This window comes from Diplotaxodon limnothrissa, linkage group LG20 (assembly GCF_057381915.1).
Source record: "Diplotaxodon limnothrissa isolate DT_005_m linkage group LG20, D_limnothrissa_male_GT1.1, whole genome shotgun sequence".
Taxonomy (NCBI): Eukaryota; Metazoa; Chordata; class Actinopteri; order Cichliformes; family Cichlidae; genus Diplotaxodon; species Diplotaxodon limnothrissa.
This window is the reverse complement of record NC_140615.1, coordinates 19134754-19161055: the sequence shown is the minus strand read 5'-3', so window position 1 is coordinate 19161055 and position 26302 is coordinate 19134754. Positions and strand designations below refer to the sequence as shown.

Sequence of the window (26302 nt, the reverse complement as noted above, 5' to 3'; positions counted from 1 at the left end):
CAGCAGAGGTGTCAAACTCAGATTTACCAAGTCTGATACCCCTTCTCATTTAGCAAGTTTAAAGATTGCACAATGAGAATCAAATCAAGGGCCAAATGTACAGCATAGTTCAGTTCAATTCCATTTCAGTTATTCAGCAACAAATCACAATTAAGTATAATCCTTGCGACCTGCTTACATCATCAAAAGTGCAACAGAATGCAGTTCTTGCTTTGTTTTGAGGACACTGAGTGTGATTAGCTCCCACTTGATTTTGTTTATTAAAGCATATTGTGAAAATGTATAATTTAATTCTCAGACTGTTGATTCTTTCAGTTAGATGAGTTCAAATACATAGTGACCTAACCTTCTGGCAAACTTTTACTAAAATGTTCTAAAAATAAAAATTTACTGGTAAAAGTGAAATGTGCTGCATGAGTTCCTACCTTGTACAGTCGCTCCTCAGGGATCTGCTCTCTGATGGGGGCATAGTCCTGTTGTAGGTCTAATACAAATCCCAGCAGGCCACACTCTGTCTTGTTGCCCACCTGCTTTGCCAAACCCCCTTCCACATCAGGTGGCTGATGGAAAGTTAGTTGAGGTGTTTGATTGGAGAGCGAGAAATGATGGAGGGTAGAGAAAGTACAAAAATAAAAATGATATTAAAGAAAAGGAACAGGAAAAAGAAAACCCACAAGTCCAATTAATTAGTGACAACCAAGGACCGGTAAAGCATTATTAAACCAGAGAGCAACCTGCAACATAATGGCACCTCTGTCAATACATGACTCACTAAGATCTTGGAGGTGTAGGCGCTGTTGATTGCGATAGCATTGACTAACAGATTCAGTGTCCGGGGGTTGATTTGTCCAGGTTCTGGGATCACACGGTGGTGCACATCACCTGAAAACAAGAATATCACTTTAATCCCCATTGGTAATAGATTTTTTCTGTGCTGCTATTGTGCCATCAAGCTGTTAATGAGTCACCCATGACAGAAAGTTGTTTTGTCAAGACAGAACACTGCTATGCTGCTAAAGCTTTTTTCACCATTGTTTCCACTGGTGAGTTTTTGTATGTAGTACAGTTATGTGCCAATACATTACTGACGGCATTTCACAGAGGCACTGTTTTCATCATGCAGAGTGCTGCTGAGCCTGTCAGAACAGTTGTATAACGTATTCTGTGGCTCTGCAGGCGCTTTGTCAAGCCCTAGAAAATAACCCTGCCGATGTCATCACGTGACTACAAATTTATGACAGAAAGTAATTGTTACAAACTAGGACATTGTGTTTGAATGACATCGCTAGAAACTACTGAGTAAAAAGGATTCAGTATGTTTTGGAGCTTGACTCATAGCAAGAATTAAAAGTCAAAAGTTCATCTTAGCCTCTGCCAGTCACTGTTAACCAATCTTTTTGAAACACGTTTCTTAACTTTGTAAAAGTGAGAAGTCTGATTTTGAAAAAGGAACATGAAATATAAACAGCAACAAAAAGGAAGAGGTGGCTGTAACCAATTCATTGTGGATGTAGAAAGACAGTCAACAACTAGCATGTAAAGTATTAACTAACAACGACAACTATTATTGTTGTAAAAGAGTTATATAAAGCTGCGCATCATCTGCAAAACAGTCAAAAGATCTAATATTTCTGGACACACTGAGCAGGTGCATGCATAAACAACAGTTCCATCTCCTTTATACCTTGAGGCAATGTTAAAAGGGATGTCATATATTTATTGTTTCAAATCATAGGTCAACGTTTCAATTAATGAGGTCAGTTTATAGAATCTTTCAATTTATTTATTTAACTAGAACTAGACTGTCACTAATTGCAATACTGAACTACACTACAGAATATTAGAATGGATGAAAGTTTGATTCATTCTAATATGAACTAAGGGAGAGGCCAGCCACCCTTCGGAGGAAGTTCATTTTCTGCCGATTGTATCTCGTGTATATCTCGTTCTTTCAGTCACTACCCACAACTCTTCAGCATTCACAAATTTGTTCACCAATCTTCAGCATGGCATTTATGAATTATCACTTGTACTCACCGATGTAAGCCTGCACTACAGTCATGCGGTTCGTGGTGAGGGTGCCTGTCTTGTCAGAGCAGATGGCCGTAGCATTACCCATGGTCTCACATGCATCAAGGTGCCGTACAAGGTTGTTGTCTTTCATCATTTTCTATAAATGACATAGCAGTGTGTGAGGGGAGGGGAGGAGGGAGGGTGGGATGGTGTGAATGAGGATAGATAGATAGATAGATAGATAGATAGATAGATAGATAGATAGATAGATAGATAGATAGATAGATAGATAAGGATAAGGGAGGATATGGAGAAAATGTTAAATGTAAAATTAATGTATTAATAGTATACACTACGACACCAAACCCTTTTTCTGAAACTAGATGGACACTTTCTTAAGGTTCTCAATTATATTCTTTTAGAAAACTGATTTAGACACACCTCCTCCCCATCTTACCTGCCACCAGTGTCTAGACTCCGGAGGGTCCTCTTCTAATTCCTAACACCACTGGGATTCTGTTCTGCTATCATGGGTCATCTGAGTCTAATTGCCAAATATGTTAATAGAATTCTGTATTTCAATAAATCACTTCACTTCTTACAAATGAGCTCTCTTCATTGAACTGGCACAGTGGGATTCTCATGGTCATTTCAGAGCTCTTAATCATTTATTTATTTTCTTCATAAGGATTTCTGCTCTTTCCCTGGCCCTTCCTCTGCCTGACCCTCCAGTGATAAGAGTGGGCAGGTTCAGCCTGTCATTCTCTATCCTCTTCGCTCTCCAGATAACCTCCAACATCTCCATCTATATTCAACCTTGAGGAAAAGGGGCTTGGGGCAGCGAAGAAAGGCTGGTTACAAGACTGAGTATGGTGGCCTCACACCAGAGAAGTCTCTCTTTCAATTTCTGAGGATTCAAGACTCTGCGCTAGCCTGCTCTCCTGCCTCAGGATGGCCGTTCAGCGTACCAGAGCTCCCGCTGCCTGGCCCGTCAGCCTTGTCGTTTACATGGGAACATACAGCACGGGACTGTTTGCCAGCCTGTGTCAGCCAAGCTGGGTTTTCCAAGACCATGCCTGTCATGAGTAAGACTGACGTGTGCCTTTTCTGAGTTGGTCAATCTAAAATTTGTGTTTCCTCTTCATCAGTCGGTCGATATGTCTGGGACCATGAAGTTTGTTTCTTTAATGAACATTAAGAACGTTGAGTCTTGTCTTCCTGAGCCAGCTAATAAACAAAGTGTGTTTTGTATTTCAGAAACGGTTAATAAGAAGAACATGTTTGGTGCTTCTGTACTGGCCAAATTTAAAACAGTGTTTCCTTTTGCTAAGCTAGTAGACAAGATAAGTCCATATGGTCTTACAGAGTTGATCTTTTCAGAAAGTGCTATTGTGTTTTGTCCAGCCTTTTTAAAGCCTGTTTCTGTGACTGAGCCACTCTCCCCAGAGACTGTTAAGGTTTCACAGCATGTCTCCCCAAGAACTGATTCACAGCACGACTCCCTGGAGACCATTAGTGGTTTGGCTGAGCTGGCCTCCCCAGAAACTGTTGCCCTGCTGGGGGTTTCCTCAAAGACTGCTAAGAGCGCAACTATGCTAAGCAGCCTAAAAGACTGTTCCGCTTCCTAGCTTGGTTTTGTAGAGACTGCTGCTCCACCCAGGGCCACTCCAGAACCTAACCCTTCACCTTTCCCATCCCCCAGAGTGAGCGTAGCCAGGATCCCCCCTGTCCCTGCATCCGTACCCACTCCCAGGGTGAGGACAGCTGTGGTTCCTTCTACTGGTCCCTCCTTCCCAGGGAAGCTAGTGCCCAGACAGGGCTCAGCATGTCCCTACTCCTGTTCCAGTCCCCAGGATGAAGGTGGCTAAGTCTCTTTTAGCTGACTTTTTTTCCCATGACAGTCTCAGCGTGAAGCCAACGTGACCAGCTAAAGAAGTAGCAGTTCCTACATGTCCATGTGGTTAATCATTCATTAAAGCTGACAGGCGAATGTACCTTGACAGAGTAAGCCAGAGAGATTGTGACAGCGAGAGGTAAGCCTTCTGGGACAGCAACAACCAACACAGTGACTCCAATAATGAAGAACTTGACAAAGTACTGGATGTAGACTGGAGTGCACTCTGGCAACCATGAGTGACCTGCAACACACAGCAAACTGCATATTAAACCTACACAACCTCTGTTGAAAGCCTAAGAAATGTTCGACATGACAAGAAAACACTGTTGTGTTTAAAACAGTAATGAGCGATTGTGTATGTTGGGAAGCTGCATAAACACAAACCTTCAACGACAAATGTGTTGATGACAAAGAACAGCACCAAAATGATGACAGTGATGGCTGACATCACCAAACCTGTAGGGAGATTAAGGAAGAGACAGCTCATCAGAGTTGCTCAGTCAAGACTGCATTGCATTTTATGTTGGGCCTGTAGTGACACATGCCAAGAATAAAAACATGTCGTTCACATTCTTGTAGCAGTCAAGAACATCATCTTGCACACATGCCTGTCTCTAAACAGTAATACAGCATCTTTCTACCCAAGTCTTCACACTTTCACACTCAGACCTTCACACTATTCCCACAATTTGTTTTTCATACTGAGAAACCCATACATTGTTGCAACAAAAGCTCAGTAGGACATACAGCTGCAGATTCCACTTTGTGTGCTGATATTTTAGAGGACACTGAAACTATAAGGGCGTGAAATTCTGCCCGGTATAGGGATGAGTTGTGTACCTGCTTTGCCAATCTGAACAGCCAGTTTTGTGAGCTTTCCCTGCAACACACTCTTCTCTTTCTTTGGAACATTGGTCTTCTTCTTCTCTCTGTCCTCTACCTCTCCTCCTTCTGCACTCTTCAGAGGTTGCATCTCCATGGCAACTCCCCCATCCTGTTTTTTGGCTGAAAAACACACACAGCAAAAAGATTTGAAAACTGTAAATGTCTTCAGCACCTGACAATAAAACAAACTCACTCGACATGCAAACCAAATTCCAACCAAACACAAGCCTCTACCTTTGTTCTGATTGTTCTCCACTGCACCATCAGGTTGCTTTCCTGAGACAAAAGGAGGCCAAGTTAGACAGGGCCATAAAGGTCAAAGAACAAGAACACAAAAAATAATAAAACAAATAGTGCATTTTTATTGTGACAACTTGCAGAAACAGAAAACACACAGAACAATACTAAAGGGAACAGTTCATACTTCATACACTGGGTTATACAAGAGAGTGAGAGGCATTTTCAAAGGTATTATCCAAAGGTAATCCACATAATCTGATATCACCACAATGGTGTTCCTACAACATGATGACCAATGTTGCTCTGGTAGTCACCTCACACAAATGGTTTTGGCTTCATGACATTGTTCCAATCAGTGTTTTCTCCATTACAAAAAACACAAAATAGCACTAGAAACAGAGATCATGCTTCCCTTATATAGGCTTCTCTTGACAAGCTTCCAGTAAAATATAAAATTGAATTGATTTTAAAATCATTTTCTTCACATACAAAGTCTTCAATAATAAGGTGCAGCCATATCTTAAAGACCTCATAGTACCACATTATACTAATAGAGCACTTTGCTTTCAGACTGCAGGTCTAATTACTGAAGGCACTCTTCTGTGGAACCAGCTCTTGGTTTGAAATTGGGAAACAAACAGTTGATGATTAGATTTAAAACATTCCTTTTTGATAAATCTTATAGTTACGACCGCATCAGGCAACCTTGTAGCATTCCTTAGTTACACTGTCAAAGGCTGCTGGGAGATTTCTTGTGATACACTGAGCATTTCTTCTCCACTAACTTCTTTTCAAGCCCAGATGTTAATGTCCCTACTGCTGCATATCATTATTTTTTGTCTTCTCTCTTTCCAATAGATTGTATTTTGTCCTTGTTTCTCCATGCTCTCATTTTTCTTCCCCAACCACTCATGGCTGCATTTCCATGGTTCTGCTGAAAGGGAGTATTTTCTCCCTATCATCATCTAGCCCTTACTCATAGGGGATCTTCTGATTGTTAGTGTTTCCGCTGTAATATTGTGGAGTCATCACAATATAAAGTTTTTCTGTAGTGATTTTAGGATAAAAAAGCTGTGTGTGTGTGTGTGTGTGTGTGGGGGGGGGGGGGGGGGGGGGGGGTTGGAGGGTGACAGCTGCTCTCAAACCAGTGTGGGATAAAACCAAAAAACTTAAAATTGGTTAAAAATTCTACAGCACTTGCCATAATCTTTGACTTGTTGTCTTGTTGTTGTCTCTTGAATGTTTACTATGTACTGATGAAAAAAATAAAAGTCCACTAAGTCTTAATATTTCGTTTCCCCACTCCTGCACACCCACCACAACAACATGAGTTGCAATAACAGTTCCAGAGTAACATCATTATGATACTGCAGGATGAACATCAACACGGTGATATCAGATACAAAGTGGCATCATACGGCACTGTCACTTTCACTGTGTACACTATGAGTTCAATTCATTGGTTGAGGAAAGGAGTGGGGCGGATAACTTTATGCTCACATACCATTGGTGACTGTGCTGTAACTGGCATCTGTAGTGATGAGCAACTCAGTACTCTCCTCTGTTAAATGTGTGACAAAGGAAGGTTTTTGTGGGAAGGGGCACATGAAGGATTTGGCAAAAAGGGAAAAACAAAAAACAGCAAATCTGTATAAAAAAAACTCAAGAAGTGAATGTGGTTGTATACACAGCTCTGCGTGCGTAATATGTATTGCATAGAATGAAACCTCAATATAGGAGACAGATTAAAGAAGAAACGTAAACAGCCCCACAGCAAAATCCCACTGCATGAGGAAAAACTAACAAGTTCTGGCATTTGTAGAAGTCTTCTGAATAATGTATTAGTTCCAGTAAACGAGTGTCTGAATGATCCAGCCCACACAGGCAGCTGCACTGAGCTGCAACACATCCCAGGATGCAACGAACACTTTGGGAACAGAACGAAAACAACAAGCTGTAAGAGTATTCTTTAATAAAATAAGTGTCATCAGACCCTTTGTTGCTGTTGCTTCAAGACGTCAACAGTAGCAGACACATTTCAATGCAGAAGTGAGAACTGCAGCAGTACTGTAGAGGCACAGAAGAGTGCACTAATAATGATATTAACCTTAAGTGCTTCTGAAAATATTTGTAGCTTCTGCTGTCTGCAGCTCTGCTCTGACTGCATGGCTCCTATGGAACAAATATGAGCACAGACTAATGCTTTGTGCACTGACCAATCAACACTCTTCCCTGAAACTCTCCAGCTGCCTCACTCTCCCCTGCTCTTTCAATAATTGATTCAATCTGCAGCCTCAACCTCTCTCTCTCAGATTAAGGGTGGGGAGGAGAGACAGTGGAGGGCAACGCCAGAGAGAGGAAAGTGAAAGAGGGCACAGGAGCGGGGTAAACAAGAGAAACAGTGAAAGAATCGGAGAATGACGGACAGGCTGATAGAAGAAAGGGAAAATGAGAAAACAAGTGGGGAAAGAGAAAGGGAAACAGGTAGTGGAGAGAGAGATGACGAGGATGTGGGCTAAATTATCTATGAGGTTAAACTGGTGTGTTTCCTGTTGAAGCTCTTATCTGAAATCATTCAGGCATTCAGCTAACCCCTTACACACACATCCCAGCACACACATGTCACAATGTGTGAGCATGGATGGATTATGAAACAATAGCCCCCTGGGCACAGACATGTAACAGCCTCCCCCCCCCCCCCATAAGAGCAAGACCTCCCTATTGAAGCAGACACAAAAGAAGATGGCTGTGTTATTTGTAGTTTCTGGTCTTTTCTTTACCATATTGTGTCTTATTTTTATGCTGGGTTTTACGTCTTTTGTGTTTGTTTTGTATGTTTGATTGTTTTGTTTCTGTTGGTGTGTGTCTCTTTGTAGTCATCTTGGCTATTCAAAATGTATAATATACATTTTGAATGTCCAAGATGGGGTGTATGTATAATATACATTTTGAATGTCCTTATAGATTTTTCACATCAGCACAGTCTCATTTAGTTACAATTTCAATGTAATTTCATTTATATAGCATCAAATCACAACAACAGTTGCCTCGAGGCTCTTTGTATTAGTGAGTTTTTTAAGCTTACCACACTGTGAATTTTCATTTTTTGTTTTGTTTTGTTTTCTTTTTCTTTTTTTTAAAATTTCAGTTAAATAATGTTGTAATATGTGTGTCAGATGCTAACCAAAAGATAGTAAAGAAAGGGCGACTAAACCAAAGGTCACAGAGGTGATAAAAGAGAGAGCTTTATCTGCTTCATCTTTTTACATCCTCTACTGGTTTGAATATATCAACAACAATACTGCACGTATTAATAATAAAGATGAAAATATTTAAACCTATCATAAAAGTGAAACGCATCTTCAACAAAATTATCTTAATTATTCTCATTTATTGTCTCCACTGGGTCACTTACCTTTCTTCTCTTTCCCATCTTCCTCCACATCTCCAGCTCCCAGGAGAGTGAAGATGATGCCTGTCTGTGAGTTGACACCAACAGCTGTCACCAGCATCCTCCCCGAGCCCTCCATCACATGGGTACCTTTAATAGTTTAGATGAGTGCTACATGTAAAGTGTTGGTCTCAATAGTTACAGTAAAAAAAGACAACCTGGAGGAAAAAAAATTAGTTAAGGCTAAACCCTAACCCTCAGGAGCAGGGTCACAAAAATACTGACTTGTCTTTCATTGACTTGAATTGATGGCAAAAAGCTTACAAGACTTGACTTGGTGACCCATAGTATTTATAAATTGAATATGTTTGTATAGTTTTACAATCTGTTACTTTACCAGACAGTTATGAATAATAAATAACATCACGAGGATGTGCTTTATCTTCATAGGTGCATGCACACTTGTAGTTGCAACTGCTGGCGCAAGAGCAACATGAAAAAAACTCAGACTGCACAAGCCAACTAAAAATTAGCCACTGGATGTTTCATTCTGTTTAAAAGCTACAGCTTGTTTCCGCCTGATGTTTGGCGTCAGGCCGACAGGTACTTTACCAGAGCTTTTTCATTGGTTGCTGGAAAAAAAGTAGTGACACAGACAAACAACAAGAGCAGTCAGAGAACGCAACTCCCCCCAAAGGGCAAGTGCTATACTAAAACTTTGATGATGTTTTTATTACAACATGTTGATGAGGGCCTGCTTTTATAACATGCTGATGTCTGACCTTTGACCTATGAACTTGAAGCATTACATACTATAATTGTGTATTGTATTACCTTTACCCATATGGTTGGAGCAGAAGTGGCTGAAATCTTTGGCTTCTATAAGCTGTAAAACTTAAGATTTAAGATATATTCATGCAGTGTGTAATTTTCCAAAAGTTTATGGTGTCATTGTGATGTCACAGGGTGTTGTACTGAAGAAAGAAAAAGTGTGTTGCATTGTTCTCTCCATAATATACTGGTTTTGACATTTGGTGTTGGTGTTGACTTGACCCAATTTTCACCAAAATTAAATCAGCTCGAGCTGATATTGGTATCTACCGACACACAAACTGTTAATTAGAATGTTGATATCTTAATAACTGTGGACTCTAGACTGCTAACAAACAGACAGACAGACAGACAGACAGACAAAAAAACGAACAGAATGATCTCTCTGATCTCTCTTTTTGGTGGGAGAATTAAATATAATAAACAGTGAGTTAAGGGGCATTAAATCCCCAGTACATTTAAGTACGTTATGTACTTAAAAATACCTGGGGGGAAAAAACACTTGCCACTTTTTGAGCAAAAAAACAACAAACCTGAGAGCAGCATGGGGTCCTTATCCACAGATTTGCGTACATGGTCAGACTCTCCGGTAAGAGAGCTCTCATCTATCTTCAGATCATTTCCTTGGACCAAGATACCATCAGCTGGCAGTAGGTCACCTGAACATAGACATACACATATCAGTGTTTTACTCAGCTTGCTTGCATTATATATCCTCACTATTACTGCACAGCACCAATTAAATTCACTTGACTTTAACTGCTTTTTATGCCATTTCCCTCTCTCGCTGTCTCTTTTTTTCTCACTGCAGATAGTATCCCCATCAATGCATGCATGCAAATGGCGTGACATAAATTCTACAACAAACACATGAAGGAACAATAAATGTATGGAATGGATGGTGTTCTTGATTATTTTTGTGTGTCTGCTCGTTTCAGTGGTCACTGTGGCTGGTAGCTTGACTAATGAAAAATGCCTTACCTAAAAGAAAAAAGCTTTTAAACTCTTTACTCTGTGGCAAGAAGTATAATCATTTAAAAAATAATTACTTTCTATCAATGAGAAGAGTGTCCAAAATTTGAGTGTACACGTGTGCATTCACTGTTAAGGTATTGATTGCCATCTCCCCCTGGTTCTTTACCTGACATGCAAACCCATATTATAAATGAGTGGGGAAATGTCAGTGATATTTTTATGTTTTAGCATGACATAAATGATTAGCATCATCTAAAGGACATTTGTGATTCATAACTGAAATCAGTGTTATTCAATCATCCACAATCCAGGGTTGATTCTCTTTCCTTCTATGACCTTCACATTTTCTTTTAGACACTGCTGATTTGGAAAAAAACAACATCCCTCTTAGTTCCCACTCATTTTACAGGCTGTCATTCTGGATGCTTGAAGCTTTGCCTTGATTCCTCACTTCCAGTACCAGCATCAACAGAGAGTATCAATAGCTAATGGTATCTCTGGTCCCAGTCATAGAGACTTAGAGACTTAGAGACTTGTTTGGTGATTACCTGGCAAACAATGATCATTAGGGTAAAGTATTCCCCGCAAGTGGTTTCTGAAGGTTCCTTGCTGTCTCTATGATTTTAGCTGAACCACAGTCATGCAGGCCTACAGAATGATCAGTGGCTCCAAGCCATGAAAAGTGTGTTTCTGGGTGGTTGGTGGTTGTTTGCTGACACTAGGTAAATTGGTCACAAAAGGGTATATGGTGATTCACCATGGTCTCCTGGTGACCAAATTACATGGAGGTTAATGGTGTAGAAGCTTCTTTGTGACCAATTTGACCTAGCAATACAAGCAACTTCCAGCAACCAGCTGGTCGGAAAGGCACATTTTTCCCTAGTGATCAGAATTTGCCAGGACTGTCTCTAGGCATGTGTGACTGAGGCCTTACCTAAAAAAACCCTAAACATATCTAAGTGCAAATGCTGGTTAGCTAACCTGTTGAATTATTGTTATTATTGAACAAGCTAGCACAAGCATATGTATGACGTCAAATAGTATTGATTTTAGCCATAAGGAAATCATATAATGACCTAAAGTGAAAATGTTGCCTAGCATTGGTTAATATTAAGTTAACACCATCTTATACAATATCTATCATATCTTAGTTGTTGTACAAGATACATAACACACAGTACATAAAACAGAGCCTCGTGCATGTCTCATCACTGTTTTGGATGACAGTAGCAGACACATGAATTCAACACAGGCAATAGTGTTGATGTGGTTCATTTATTGCTATGGGTGTCAATAATTGCAATGGTTTTCTGAGGTTACACAGAGCTCCCCTAACAGCATACATTACATCTGTGTTTTACTAAACTGAGGTAGGTTTTGTGAAATTTGTACATCAGCTTTCATTCTTTATCAGATATGTTTGTGATTGACTCTTATGATTAAGTTTTATTTGATCTGCAGTGTCCTTAGATCTTCTAAATTAATCAAAATACTTACAAAAATGAAACTGAACAAATCATTTAATTTGTTGGTATGTTGTTGGGTTTTTTGTATGGGAAGATCTTATAATGGATTCCTTACCATATTTGACCTGAGCCATGTCCCCCACCACCATGTCAGCCACAGGGATCTGGATGACGTTTCCTTTTCGCACAACAGTGAACTTCTGCTCTTGCTCAATTCGACTCTGTAGACCCCGGAACTGCTTCTCTTTGGACCAGTCGTTAAACGCTGTCACCAAGACAACACACACAACAGAAAGCAGGATGGCAGCGCCCTCAATCCAGCCAGCATCTGCCTCGCCTTCATCCTCTGCACCCGCCGACACATTCCCGCATGCTGAAGATGGAGCAATTGTTTAGAGTCAGATATTTTTTGAACATGCCTCAGAAAATCAATAGCTGTTTTCCCAAAAAATATCTAATTTCAAACGGGGAGGAAAATAACAGGGAAAAATATAATAAAATGGTCCACAAGAAAAACTCATATTAGGTAAATATCAAAACCTCATCATTGTTTCTGGTGAGTCACAGAGAGCAAAACAATATGGCTTAAGCTTAGAAGTGCAGAGGCTACTTTTGACTGTTATTTTCAGCATCATCTAATGACTACACATGGTCATTGCTCTTTTTAATTTGCATGTGTGTCTGGTTTAACACAGAGCCACAGTGTCCCATATCTGCATCCTCTGATGAGACCACTTCCTCTCTATCATGACTCTTCATTGTCACTGAATGGCTCACCAATCAAACAGACCCAATTTGGTGAGCCATTTCACTTTCTGTCTCTTCAGCTTTTGTCTATTGTGTGCTTGTATTTTTCTTCCTTATATAAAAAGATTCTTATTTTTTTCACTCCTCTCTGATTTCACCAAACAACAGGAAAACCAACAGCAACAAAGTATAATATTTTGCTAAACAGAACATCTAGAGGCAACATTTGAGAATGTTTTGATGGAAGTACTTGTACATCTAAATGAGATAATAAAACAGCATGCGAATTTGTCACAAGAATAACTTAAATCATCCTGGTCTGATCCTGAGTAAAATGGGTCTACTGGAATGGGTCTCTGTATACATAGACAATTTGATGTTTAAAAGTCTCAATGCTGATGCCATTTTGGGCGTCAGCATCTTGGTCTTAGTTGGCATTAGTTGGCTAAAAAAGTAAATATGATAATAAATGAGCAGTTACCTTTGGGTAAAAAGAAAATCAGGACTAAAAAAAAATGTACTCGCTCTTGCACCAGGCTCTAAATTATGTTTATTTCTTCTCTAAAGTCTGGTATTATAGGTAGCATAGGACTCTATAGGGACTGACTCACTATTAGATCCACCATTCAAAGAATTTCTCTAGCTTATACAGCAATTTTCAATAAGCTGTAGCTGACATCACTGAACAGCTGGCTGACTTTAGTGCTTTTATAAACACTTAATCTAATGCTTTCTTACTTATGTGAGGCCAAAAAATAAATTAGTTAGTGGTGATTGTTACTGTATTTAGCATTTTGCTTTTTTGTAATTTTTGAAAGTCTAGATTAAGTTTAACAGAAATAAAACACGTTCAAGTTACTGCTGCATTATAATATTTGCTAACGCTAATAAAATTTGAAAACAGATAAAACTAAAAATAAATAACTTTGCATTTGTCTCAGTCCTAGCAGTCCTAGTCCTAGCAATTCTTCTTAGCTTTGCTTTAATATACTTTATATATTGGTTTCATAATTTGATTTGACCAAGTCTTCTCAACTCAAGTTCCACTTCCTTTTTTCCAACAGCATTTAGTTTTTCACTAGCAGATTGGATTTGGATGAATTTAGCTCTTCTTTATTAACTTTTGACTTCTCTTTTTCAATTGCCATCAACATGTAAATGCAAGCTGGACCACAGTGCTGAGCAAAATGGCTTGCTACAACCCTCCCCCTTTGTATTCTTTTCCAGTGTTTGTGTGTTTTCTTCATATAACCTTAACTTCTCCTCCGTCTTGTTCCTCCTCTCTTATCCTACTGTATGTATACTGACAATGTCTTACTTTTACTTCTCTCTATCTCGTTTTCATTTTTCACGTCCACCTTTTTCACTCTTGCTGACAGACCTTTTGTCACACCCTCCCAAACCAGCAACCACACCCTTTGTCCACATCCTCACATTCAGTTTCTTTTCCAGGAGGCTGGTAGAAGGAGAGGCCAAGGGAGATGATGGCAGCGGCCTCCAAAATGATAAGTGTGACATCCTGTAAGGCCTCCCACACAAGTTCCAGGAACGTCTTGGCCTTTTTGGGGGGAATGAAGTTTTGGCCGAAGGTTTGGCACCGACGTTCCAGGTCTGCCGGCTCCCCACTGAGACCTGATAAAGGAGGATGAGGCACGATAGGCAAGACTGAGACAGAAAATACAATTTCGTAAAATAAATGCTTTAAGATTTACATAGCCAAGTGAAAAAACAAAACACATTTGCATGCACAGATGTGCAAGTTTCATTCCTAAGTGAAGATATATGTGGAGATAAACCAACAGTGTACATAGGGACAGTAAGACACTTGGAATGCGACATACATGCACAAAGCATCACCCACACTAAATTTAACAAAAGCCCTTTGCCCAGTAAAATAATCTCAAAGTCTTTAAAAAATGTAGCTAAACATGGCTCTATATTTCGTTTAAGGATTTTGTGGACAAGAGACTAGGCGTTGAGTCTTGTTGTACTCTCTCTGGGAATTTTAATGGGTGATAGGGGTTGTCACCTGAGTCCACCTGAAATGAGGAGGACTGTTGTTGTCAAAAGTCTATCTACACTCATCATGTGCATGGATATCATGGTTAATTTGGGTGTTTAATGACTTCTTTGAACTGTTCCTTTTCCAGGGTGGAATGATTGTACACCACTTGTCATTATGACTTTAAATAAGTTTGAATTTATTTGGGATTTTCTCCAATATAGACAGAGTCAAAAGCATACATACAGACTTAAATATATGCATACACTTAAATCTTTTAAGACGTGCTGCTCAGTGTTCTACAATTTCTTTTAACTAGACAAGGCAATGACCTATTAACATGATCATGTTTAACTGTAACTGTAACTATCATCCAGCACAAAAAGGATATGTTTGAAATAACTAATCAATATTCAGGGAGAAGGGAGAAGTCAGTGAACTCAGTAAAGATTTACACAGATTAGGAAGGTCTTTGACAACGTCTGAAAGAAGAAACAGATGAGATCTGGCACTATATTAATTGACTTAAATTGAATTGAACAGAACTGAATTGAGATACATTTACTTACAATGTAAAGAACCCAAGAACCATCAAGGCTCAAGCTTGCTATGAACTAGTAAACTAGTAACTACCGAAACATCTCTGACTGTCAGCAGTAAAGTGAATTTTGCACCGCTATGGACTGAGAGGGTTCCAACCAAGAAAAACCGGCACCTTCAAGCTCAACTGAAATTTGCAGTTGCCTTCTGGAGAAAAACAATTGAGCTACTTGGCCACAAGGATGAAATGCATGTTTAGAGGAGTAAAGGTGAGGCTTTCAGACCTAAGCACAATACACGGTAGTGGTAGCCTCATGTTCTGAGGTTGTTAATAAATTAGATGGAATAATGGAGAACTACCTTCAAATTTTTCAACATTGCTTCAGATTAACAGTTAAATGGTTGAAATATGGACACAATCGGGTGGACCGACACAACAATGATCACAAACACATTGGTTTTTGAATGGATAACATTAAGCTAAGAATAATTAAGAACAATAAGCTAAGAATTGGCCTTCCTGAAACTACAACCTCAAACCTATAGAACGTTTGTGGATTATGCTGAAAAGCCAGATTCAGGAAATACAGCAAATTTAAATAAACCTGAAGAGATTGATCAACTATCCAAGAATTGTCTGTGAAGGTTCTCAGTCATCCAGGTCATCGTAGTCAAAGGAGCTTGCAAAGAAAAGCGTCTGGACTTCTTTAAGTTGCTTGAAGACGTTTCACCTCTCATCCGAGAAGCTTCTTCAGTTCTAAGGTCAAATGGTGGAGAGTCCCAGATATAAACCTAGTGGGAGTGAGGGCAGCACGGTGGCACGGTGGTTAGCACTGTTGCCTCACAGCAAGAAGGTCCTGAGTTCAATTCCACCATCAGGCCGGGGTCTTTCTGTGTGGAGTTTGCATGTTCTCCCCGTGTTTGCGTGGGTTCTCTCCGGGTACTCCGGCTTCCTCCCACCGTCCAAAGACATGCAGCTTGTGGGGATAGGTTAATTGGATAATACAAATTGCCACTAGGTGTGAATGTGCGAGTGAATGTGAGTGTGAATGGTTGTCTGTCTTTGTGTGTTGGCCCTGCGACAGACTGGCGACCTGTCCAGGGTGTACCCTGCCTCTCGCCCTATGACAGCTGGGATAGGCTCCCGCGACCCTGAAAAGGATAAGCGGAAGCGAATGGATGGATGGGAGTAACCCCCCACAGAGGGACAAAAGGACCCCCTGATGATCCTCTAATCGCCTGAGCCAAGGTGTGAAACTGGGCGTAGGTCCCAATCAGCCAGAGTTTCGGGTGTGTTCATTGTGAAACCTGGCCCCACCTTATCATGCGAATTCCTGAGGTCAGATGGCCCAGGATGTGAGTGGGCGTTAAGGCGTCTGGGAAGGGATCTCAAAACTGGATTATAGATGGCAGAGAGTTGGTGTCGTAAACCCCCGCCTCTGTTCAAAGATGGTCGCTCACAGTGGACATAGATGGCTTCTTTCACTCCTCTTTCAAACCATCTGTCCTCTCTGTCCAAAATGTGAACATTGGCATCCTCGAAAGAGTGTCCTTTATCCTTAAGATGCAGATGGACTGCTGAGTCTTGTCCTGTGGAGGTGGCTCTTCTGTGTTGTGCCATGCGCTTGTGAAGTGGCTGTTTGGTCTCTCCAATGTAGAGGTCTGAGCATTCCTCGCTGCACTGTACAGCATACACCACATTGTTAAGTTTGTGTTTTGGCGTTTTGTCTTTCGGGTGAACCAGCAGACAAAGCAGAGTTGTTCCTAAGAGCCTGCGCCTTGGATCCACTGTCAGGGGATACAGAGCAGACTTGATTCTACAGAGAGCACAAAATCACCTTTTAAGTGAAAGGATAAGACAGGTCCATTTCACCATAGATGCCCTCCAGATCAAGATCAGCCAGACCCTGCAGGAACTGGAAATCCTTCTACCCTCTCCAATCTTAGAAGAGGTTTACAAGTTTGTGGACAAGGCTCAGCGGGCCCAACACTCTAAAGGAAAAGAAAGACAACGCAGGAAATTTCACACCTTGCTTTCAAAAACATTCACTCCTCATCCTGAACCTACACAACCCAGAGAAGAAAACACACCTGATGCCAGTCAGGAGAAATGGGTTAAGAACTTTTCAGACAGGATTCTCACTGAACCTGAAAAGAGAGTATTAGCCAGAGGACTCAATTTTGCCATTTCTCCACAACAGTTGCCCATAGTGGACCTCATCACAGCCACAGAATCTGCCATACAGATTAATAAATTATCACAGACAGAAGCAGAGCAAATCAGGATGAAAGTCTCAGCCACGCTCTCCAGTGCCAAAGTCCCTCCATCCAACCTCACAATACAGGAAAAGAAGGCTGTCGCTTCCCTGAGCAAAGACCACAACATCACTGTTTTACCAGCTGATAAGGGAAGATGCACCGTGGTCCTAAACACTACAGATTACCATACAAAGATCACTACTCTCCTCAGTGACAACAATACCTACGAAGCCCTAAAGCGAGACCCCACAAGCAGCTACAAAAAGAAAGTTATAGCTTGCCTTCAAGACTTTGAAAAGGACAAAATTATTGACCGCTTTACATATCACCGCCTTTACCCAGGGGATGCCATACCCTGCATCTATGGACTTCCCAAGACCCACAAGGAAGCTGTCCCACTCAGACCCATAGTCAGTAGCATAAACTCAGCCACTTACAACATTGCTAAACACCTTGCTACCATCCTTGCGCCTCTCGTGGGGAACACCCCACACCACATCAAGAACTCCACCGACTTCACCGACAAGGTCCAGAAACTTACCCTGGATCCAGATGAAACCATGGTGTCCTTTGATGTAGTCTCTCTTTTCACTTGCATACCCACCACGGAGGCCGTGGAGACTGTCAGAAAACGACTACAAGAAGACAGCTTCTTGGAGGACAGGACCAACTTCACACCCGATCAGATCTGCACACTGTTAGACCTCTGCCTCACCACTACATATTTCAAGTACAACGAAGACTTTTACAGACAAAAACATGGCTGTGCCATGGGCTCCCCCGTGTCACCTATTGTAGCCAACCTTTACATGGAGGAAGTGGAAAGGAAGGCTCTTGACTCTTTCAAAGGAAGAGTACCCAGCCACTGGTACAGATATGTGGACGACACCTGGGTCAAAATCAAGACACAAGAAGTGGAATCCTTCACTGCGCACATTAACGCTGTGGATAAAAACATCAGGTTCACCAGGGAAGACACAACGGACAACTGTTTGCCTTTCCTGGACTGCGCCGTGCACATTGAAGAGAACGGCAAACTCAACATCGAAGTTTACCGGAAGCCCACACACACGGACCAGTACCTCCTCTTTGACTCCCATCACCCTTTGGAACACAAACTTGGAGTAATTAGGACCCTACACCACCGGGCAGAACGTGTTCCCTCTAAGCCTGAAGGTAAAAAGAAGGAACACACACATGTAAAGGAAGCATTCAAAACGTGCGGCTATCCTAAATGGGCGTTCTTAAAGTCAGCAAAGAGGCACAGAAAAGAAGACCAGACACCAGCGAGGGAGGATAAGAAGAACAGACGCAACAACATTGTCATCCCCTATGTAGCCGGTGTATCAGAGAAACTCAGGAGAGTTTTCTCCAAGCATGACATCCCAGTGTATTTCAGACCCAGCAACACGCTCAGACAGAAACTGGTTCACCCGAAAGACAAAACGCCAAAACACAAACTTAACAATGTGGTGTATGCTGTACAGTGCAGCGAGGAATGCTCAGACCTCTACATTGGAGAGACCAAACAGCCACTTCACAAGCGCATGGCACAACACAGAAGAGCCACCTCCACAGGACAAGACTCAGCAGTCCATCTGCATCTTAAGGATAAAGGACACTCTTTCGAGGATGCCAATGTTCACATTTTGGACAGAGAGGACAGATGGTTTGAAAGAGGAGTGAAAGAAGCCATCTATGTCCACTGTGAGCGACCATCTTTGAACAGAGGCGGGGGTTTACGACACCAACTCTCTGCCATCTATAATCCAGTTTTGAGATCCCTTCCCAGACGCCTTAACGCCCACTCACATCCTGGGCCATCTGACCTCAGGAATTCGCATGATAAGGTGGGGCCAGGTTTCACAATGAACACACCCGAAACTCTGGCTGATTGGGACCCACGCCCAGTTTCACACCTTGGCTCAGGCGATTAGAGGATCATCAGGGGGTCCTTTTGTCCCTCTGTGGGGGGTTACTCCCACTAGGTTTATATCTGGGACTCTCCACCATTTGACCTTAGAACTGAAGAAGGTTCTCGGATGAGAGGTGAAACGTCTTCAAGCAACTTAAAGAAGTCCAGACGCTTTTCTTTGCAAGCTCCTTTGACTATCCAAGAATTGTGCCAGCAGCTTGTTGATGGCTACCAAAAGTGTTAAGGTTCAACTTGCTTAGAGATATTTAAACAAATATTAATGGGAGCTCTATGTATTTTTGATCCTGTGTGAATTAGAGAAAATCCTAATTAAATTTACATTTAAAATTGTGCAGCCAGTTCTTTAAAAAGTAATTAAAGCTGTATGCTGTACAGCCATTCCACCCTGTAATCAAAGGCTCAAATTTACCATGACATTTATGCCCATGATGAGTGTACACAAACTACTGACTACAACCATCCATCTATGAAGGTAATACATCTCCATACTCACCCTCCTCTCCCCTCCCTAAATGATTCCGTTTCCATAGTGACTAGGACATCAGGACCAGGGCTTCCTGTCTCTAAGAGGTTTCTGCCCAGCAACAGGTGATGTCATTTCTCCTGCATGGTAGGTTTGAAACAGAATCATTTTTTTCTTTTGTGATTGGCCGCGGGGGATAGGAAATGGCAATTTGTATGCTACTGTGGTTGGCTGAGCTCAATGACTTGTGTGCGTGCATGCATGTGTGTGTTTTTAGACATCCTGCTCCAGCGTGCTTGCAGGAGAGAGAGAGAGAGAGAGAGAGAGAGACAGAAAACAGGTGACCTTATGCTGAGTAATTGTATCCTCCTTTTATTAGTCCCACCTCTTCATTCTATTCCATAGACTCTCTACTCCTCCTCCTCTCTCTTTCTCCCTCACTCAATCTCCCCTTGATGTGTCCTTGACAATGCGGCAAGCTGTTCTAGCTTTTCCTCCTCAACCACATCACACACACACACACACACACACACACACACACACACACACACACACACACACACACACAGTTTATCTTATGCCCTCTTTCTCATCATTTCTTCTCCCATTCCATGTCTTCAGTCTTGGTATAATGGTCACACACTGCAGTGTTCTAGTATCTATACACTGTGCGTAAGTGAGAGAGAGAGAGAGTGCTTCCATGCTGATCGGTGGATCATGTTACAGATGATGTTCAGCATTAACTGCATCATAATGTATACTTGTGTGGTGTGTTTTCCCTGGTGTGTCTGTTCAACACTGTATATACCCATAGTCTCCAATCTGATCTGTCAATACACATTCCAGCTCTATGTTCGCCGTGATTGTAATCATAGAGAGCATAAGAAGCAGCTTTTGTTGGTGTGTCAGATCTGGAGCAGAAAATATTTCATGGAAATTATCAGCCACAAGTTTTTAAGCAGATCATTACAAGGTGGGGATAGGAGCATCTTTCTTCATGTGTGTTTGCACTCTGGCTGCTTTGAGATGACACCATATGTGATTTGTGAAAGCGAGCACAGTGCAAGAGAAGATGGTCAAAGTGTGTGGAGATCACCATTTGTGTGTGTGTGTTTGTGTGTTGTTTGCCAACTGTGCTTTGTAGGGACATCTGCAGATACATGACACCGTGTCAGAGAGGGAGAGAGTGACCGTGTGTGTATTTATGTGTGTGTTTTTGCATTAGGTTTGTTGGGACTTGCTGCACTGACTCCTGCCCAGCTCACAGTATCAAATTAGCAACACTCAACACAGACTTACTGTAGCTCAACACCCACCACCCCTCTCGTGTTTTTTCAATCTCTCTTCTCTGTCTCTCATTCTTACACACACATCTCACAGATTTTACTTACACTTGAGTACACACACACACTCTCTCTAACTTCTTGCTCTATTCACCTCTCTCTGTTCATCACCATCTCACTCTTCTTTCACTCTCTCTTGCTGACTTCCCAAGCCAACTTCTCTCTGCCGTTGTGTTGCTAGGTTACAAACTAGTTGAAGGAGTGGGCGTAGTGTGGTACCACACCCCTGGTAGAATACACAAGTGTGCGCATCTACACATTCAAAAATATTAAAGACACAAATATCCAAAATCTAGTTTGGCAAATTCATTATAACTTGATCTTTGGGAATCATGTGTGTCAGAAAAAGAGACTGCATGAAATTTAAGCACTGCAGAAGAAATTACCGTATTTCCCGGACTACAAAGCGCACCTGAATATTAGCCGCACAAGCTAAAATCAGGGGAAAATCCTGTTTTGTACATACATTAGCCGCACCTGACTAAAAGCCGCAGGTGTTTCAATGTTGACTTATCATATGTAAGAGAATATGCACAAAGGGAATTGTCAGGAAAGAGATGGCTGTTTGGAGACACACGCCTTTTATTAATATTTTGAAAAACAAGTTATGGGTACATATTTGCATAACTTTTTAGGTATATGTACAAGTAGCGGTAATTACAAGTACAAAACATGTACTGTGCTTCATAAATGAGTAACAAATGTAGTACATAACAATAACCTACAGCACACCAGAAAAATAGATTCAGACCAAGGCTGGACTGGGACAAAAAATCGGCCCGGGCATTTTGACTAGAGACCGGCCCACCAGGATAAAGATTGAAAATGTGACATCATTCAGGGGTAAAAACCGCAAAGGATTCTGGGAACTTGTGGCAAGAGGTACTAGCGCACGCAGGCTTTCAATTGAACTCAGTTACACAGCGATAAAAAGAAACACAAAAAATGGCAAGAAGCTGTTGTATTATTAACTGCAACAGCCGGTCGCATGACAGCCACGGGAAGCCGATCGTTTTTTTTTAAATCGGATTACGTCCTTGAAGAGAAATGTTTTAAGCCATGTTTCCGAAGTAAGAGCCGACGGATGGTCTGGATATACCAAATATAACGTCCCAGAACACTCCAGCTCACATGTTAGTCTGCTCCAACCATTCCCACAAAGGTCAGAGTTTTTTAGTCGTTAATACGTCATTTTTCTTAACATAATTGGTGATATAGGTTACAAGCAAGTCTGGCGCTGAACAGAAATTGTCGCGCTATGCTCCTTTGTTTATTGTGCATAAATAGTAAATTGTCCTGACACAATATTGCGTTTCACTTCTGTTATTACCATGGTACATTGACAAAAACATATACTTTTATTCACAGGATAAAACAGTTGTTTTGTATCACTAATTGTCCAGTGCGATTACAGCATACAATATTATTGTCACTGCTACATTTCTGTAATGAACCAGAAATTATTTCCACTACTAATTAATTACCGTTGAGCTCAAAGGTTATATTAATAAACGGTTAACAAATGTGTATTTATGACGACGATTTGTGAGACTGGTAAACTTACCTTTGTTCGTACGATGGTCTTTCGTTCTACACGGTGCGTTTCAAGGTCCTGTACCCATCTGTCGGTAAACTGTACCTGGGCTTGTTGCAGTGACCTGAAGTTACTAAACTTCATGAGTGTATGCACTCACTCCAAGAACCGTGTAATTATAAATATGAGCGTGGTGAAAGTTGGGCAGCACGCTAACGTCTTTTGTCCCTCTGTGTGCTTGTAAGGGTCTAACCCTTTCACACCTTTGATTTTTTCCTCGTATCTTTTCTTTGTCTTTTCGTCGAGTCTGTCTTTGTACGGACCGGCATTGTTCTCCTTTTGTTTTGTACATTCCTTTTTTGTGCAGCAAAGAAAAAACAAGAAGGTATTGGAACCGGAGAATGAACGTTTTGCGGTGCTGCAAATGCTTGCATTTGATGCGGTACTTGGATTGTTTTGCCACGAGTTCCCGGCATGCAATGCACGAAAATCACGTGATTGCTAAACAAGGGGGCGGGTGCATTCGGCCTCCTCGGCTGTAATTGGTCCAGCCCAGAGTCGATCATGACCAATTGGCCAATCCAACACCTTTCATTATATATACCCTTCCTAAAAAAAAAAAAAAAAAAATCCATCGGCCCATAAAAACAAAAAATCGCCAGCGGCCCACCGGGCAAATGCCCGGTATGCCCGATGGCCAGTCCAGCTATGCCTGTACCCATCTGTCGGTAAACTGTACCTGGGCTTGTTGCAGTGACCTGAAGTTACTAAACTTCATGAGTGTATGCACTCACTCCAAGAACCGTGTAATTATAAATATGAGCGTGGTGAAAGTTGGGCAGCACGCTAACGTCTTTTGTCCCTCTGTGTGCTTGTAAGGGTCTAACCCTTTCACACCTTTGATTTTTTCCTCGTATCCTTTCTTTGTCTTTTCGTCGAGTCTGTCTTTGTACGGACCGGCATTGTTCTCCTTTTGTTTTGTACATTCCTTTTTTGTGCGGCAAAGAAAAAACAAGAAGGTATTAGAACCGGAGAATGAACGTTTTGCGGTGCTGCAAATGCTTGCATTTGATGCGGTACTTGGATTGTTTTGCCACGAGTTCCCGGCATGCAATGCGCGAAAATCACGTGATTGCTAAACAAGGGGGCGGGTGCATTCGGCCTCCTCGGCTGTAATTGGTCCAGCCCAGAGTCGATCATGACCAATTGGCCAATCTAACACCTTTCATTATATATACCCTTCCTAAAAAAAATTAAAAAAAATCCATCGGCCCATAAAAACAAAAAATCGCCAGCGGCCCACCGGGCAAATGCCCGGTATGCCCGATGGCCAGTCCAGCTATGATTCAGACTAACTTTTAGGCTCAGGTGCAGTGACACGGCTTTAACAAGAAGAAAAGTCAGTCATTCACCACCATCTTTCTCTTCTTCCTGCGCACTAAAACCACCAAAGTCCTCTCCTCCAGTGTTGGAAACGAACAGGCTCAGGATGGCTTCGTCATCCACTCCATCCACTCTCAGCTTCTTTCCTTCGTTGTCACTTTCAAAACCAAAAAATCCTCGTTGTCAGTGTCAGAGTCGAACACCCTCAGAAGGGCCGTGGCGGTGTCCTCCATCATGCAGCAGTCCAGCCCTTCGAAATCCGTTGGTGATCATGGATGTTTTCACACTTTTCCACGCTGTTAGAATCCAATGGTGGAGTTGGGCATAACTTGCTTTTTGCAAGTTTATCGCCGCACATCATCCAGGCCTCCAGCTGAACGCGTAGCGCTACTTTGAAGTTTGTTTTTCGCGCTACTTCGTACGGCACTACGTTGCCTGGCGGATGGACATGTGACCAACATACCACTCTTGAACCCCGATCCTTCCGCCAGGCAACGTAGTGCCGTACAACAGTAGAACAAACAAAACAAATCCGCTCATGGACAATCCATAGAAAAGCCGCACCTGACTAAAAGCCGCAGGGTTCAAAGCTTGTGCAAAAAGTAGCGGCTTATAGCCCGACAATTACGGTAGTTGCTTAATCAGTTAGTTGTATGAAAAGATCAGCTGACTTGTTTAGTGTTTCTCACACACACACTTTGCATGTTCTTTTTTTATCCGAGACAAGATATAATCAACATAGTTTGGAATAATACACAAACTTTTATTTTGAATAAACTGGTTACCAGCTAACATAAGGTCTGTGTTGTAGCCAATTTGAACGTCCACCATTTGAAATGCAGCTGGCGATGGCAATTGTTCTGCTATATTGGATTTGGATTTCTGCTGCAAGTTGGAAGGTCAGTCTAACCAGAACCTGAACCAGCTGGAGAGCCAGCGGTGCTGTGTTGTAGCTCACTGAGTCTGCAGAACGAAAAGAGGAATACTGTTGCCAGTGGCAGTGCAAGACTATAAAGATGAAATGGGAAGAACTCATAAGACAAACACCTGATTATTGTTATAATATTATTGTTATTATTATTATTGCTTTTATCGTGCGATCGTGGCTCAATAGTTGGGAGTTCGCCTTGTAATCGGAAGGTTGCCGGTTCGAACCCCGGCTTGGACAGTCTCGGCCGTTGTGTCCTTGGGCAAGACACTTCCCCCGTTCAGAGGGCCCGGTGGTGCCAGTGTCCGGCAGCCCTGCCTCTGTCAGTGCGCCCCAGGGTGGCTGTGGCTACAACTTGCCATCACCAGTGGGTGGATGACTGGATGTGTAAAGCACTTTTGGGTCCTTAGGGACTAGTAAAGCGCTATACAAATAAAGGCCATTTACCATTATTATCATGTTACAATATATTGGTAGCATTATGAATTCATTTAAGAAAGTGTGTGTGCGCCTTTCTCTCATGCACAGGAACACACATGCAAATGCAATACAATCTAATTCTGGGGGAAACACTTATTTATTAAGTTAAAGTTTGTCTCCTGGCATTGTCGATCTCCTTTTGTCTGCTAGAGTCTTTCTGAATAAGCAGCTGAATCAGTTTAAACACCTGAGAGGGGCAGGGAGGGCTAGCTGGTTAGCAGAACTATCAATATAACTATGACAAAATTAATTCCTAGTTAATGTTTTTTCCTAAGTTAATCACAGATCAGCTGTTCACTATAGTGTATAAAAAGATAAAAGCTCAAAATACACTTGAGCCAGACATCATTCTACCTGGGCAACCCTACCAAAGTGTGATAAGCGCTGACATTACATATTTAAAGGTTTCATACTCTGCCATGAATTATACGTGTGTAAAAGTAAACCTCCGTGTCCCTGAATTGGGGCAAATCTTTGAATATGCAATTTGGTTCAATTCCATCTCCACCAACACCTACACCATTCACTCAAGCCTAGCTCCCCGCCTCCTCACAGACTGCAAGCTGTAATAATTCATCCATAATGTTCTACTCAAAAACCAGAGGAGGAGCAAACTGAACAGGTATCAGAACGGGCATGAATTTTATGTGAACTACAATGTTATAAATGTAACAACAGTTACCAAGCATTACAAAGCATTACCAATTAATGCATTAATGTACTCACATTACATTTTTCTGTGACACAATAATGATGCCAGTATGTCACATGGTCACATAATGTAGAATTATCAGCTTCATATATTAGAAGAAAAACAGAAGAAAATCAACTATTTTTATCTGGATTTACATAACATACTTCTTTTGAGTGGAGATATGCACATTCCTTCAAATTTGTTACCTAAAAAGACAATAATGAGATAGTTATACGTGCTGTTATTGGGATACATATGTGGAACAATAGGATGTCAACTGGCTATTACAAGGCAG

The 26302-nt window shown here is 41.5% G+C and overlaps 1 protein-coding gene across 2 annotated transcripts in view; it reads right to left on the bottom strand.

Moving 5' to 3' along the window:
- atp2b3b (ATPase plasma membrane Ca2+ transporting 3b) overlaps nt 1-26302 on the bottom strand; it is a 94989-nt gene that overhangs the window by 62018 nt on the left and 6669 nt on the right. Inside the window, exons 2-13 of one of the 2 annotated variants that reach the window (XM_085344942.1) lie at nt 13880-14077; nt 11814-12071; nt 9791-9916; nt 8451-8576; nt 6540-6596; nt 5030-5071; nt 4751-4915; nt 4295-4366; nt 4009-4151; nt 2038-2170; nt 773-882; nt 426-560 (exon numbers count right to left, since the gene is read on the bottom strand). In XM_085344942.1, the coding sequence (XP_085201068.1) occupies nt 426-560; nt 773-882; nt 2038-2170; nt 4009-4151; nt 4295-4366; nt 4751-4915; nt 5030-5071; nt 6540-6596; nt 8451-8576; nt 9791-9916; nt 11814-12071; nt 13880-14077 (1565 nt within the window). The remainder of the gene's footprint in view (nt 1-425; nt 561-772; nt 883-2037; nt 2171-4008; nt 4152-4294; nt 4367-4750; nt 4916-5029; nt 5072-6539; nt 6597-8450; nt 8577-9790; nt 9917-11813; nt 12072-13879; nt 14078-26302) is intronic. The other variant, XM_085344943.1, reaches the window with a different exon arrangement.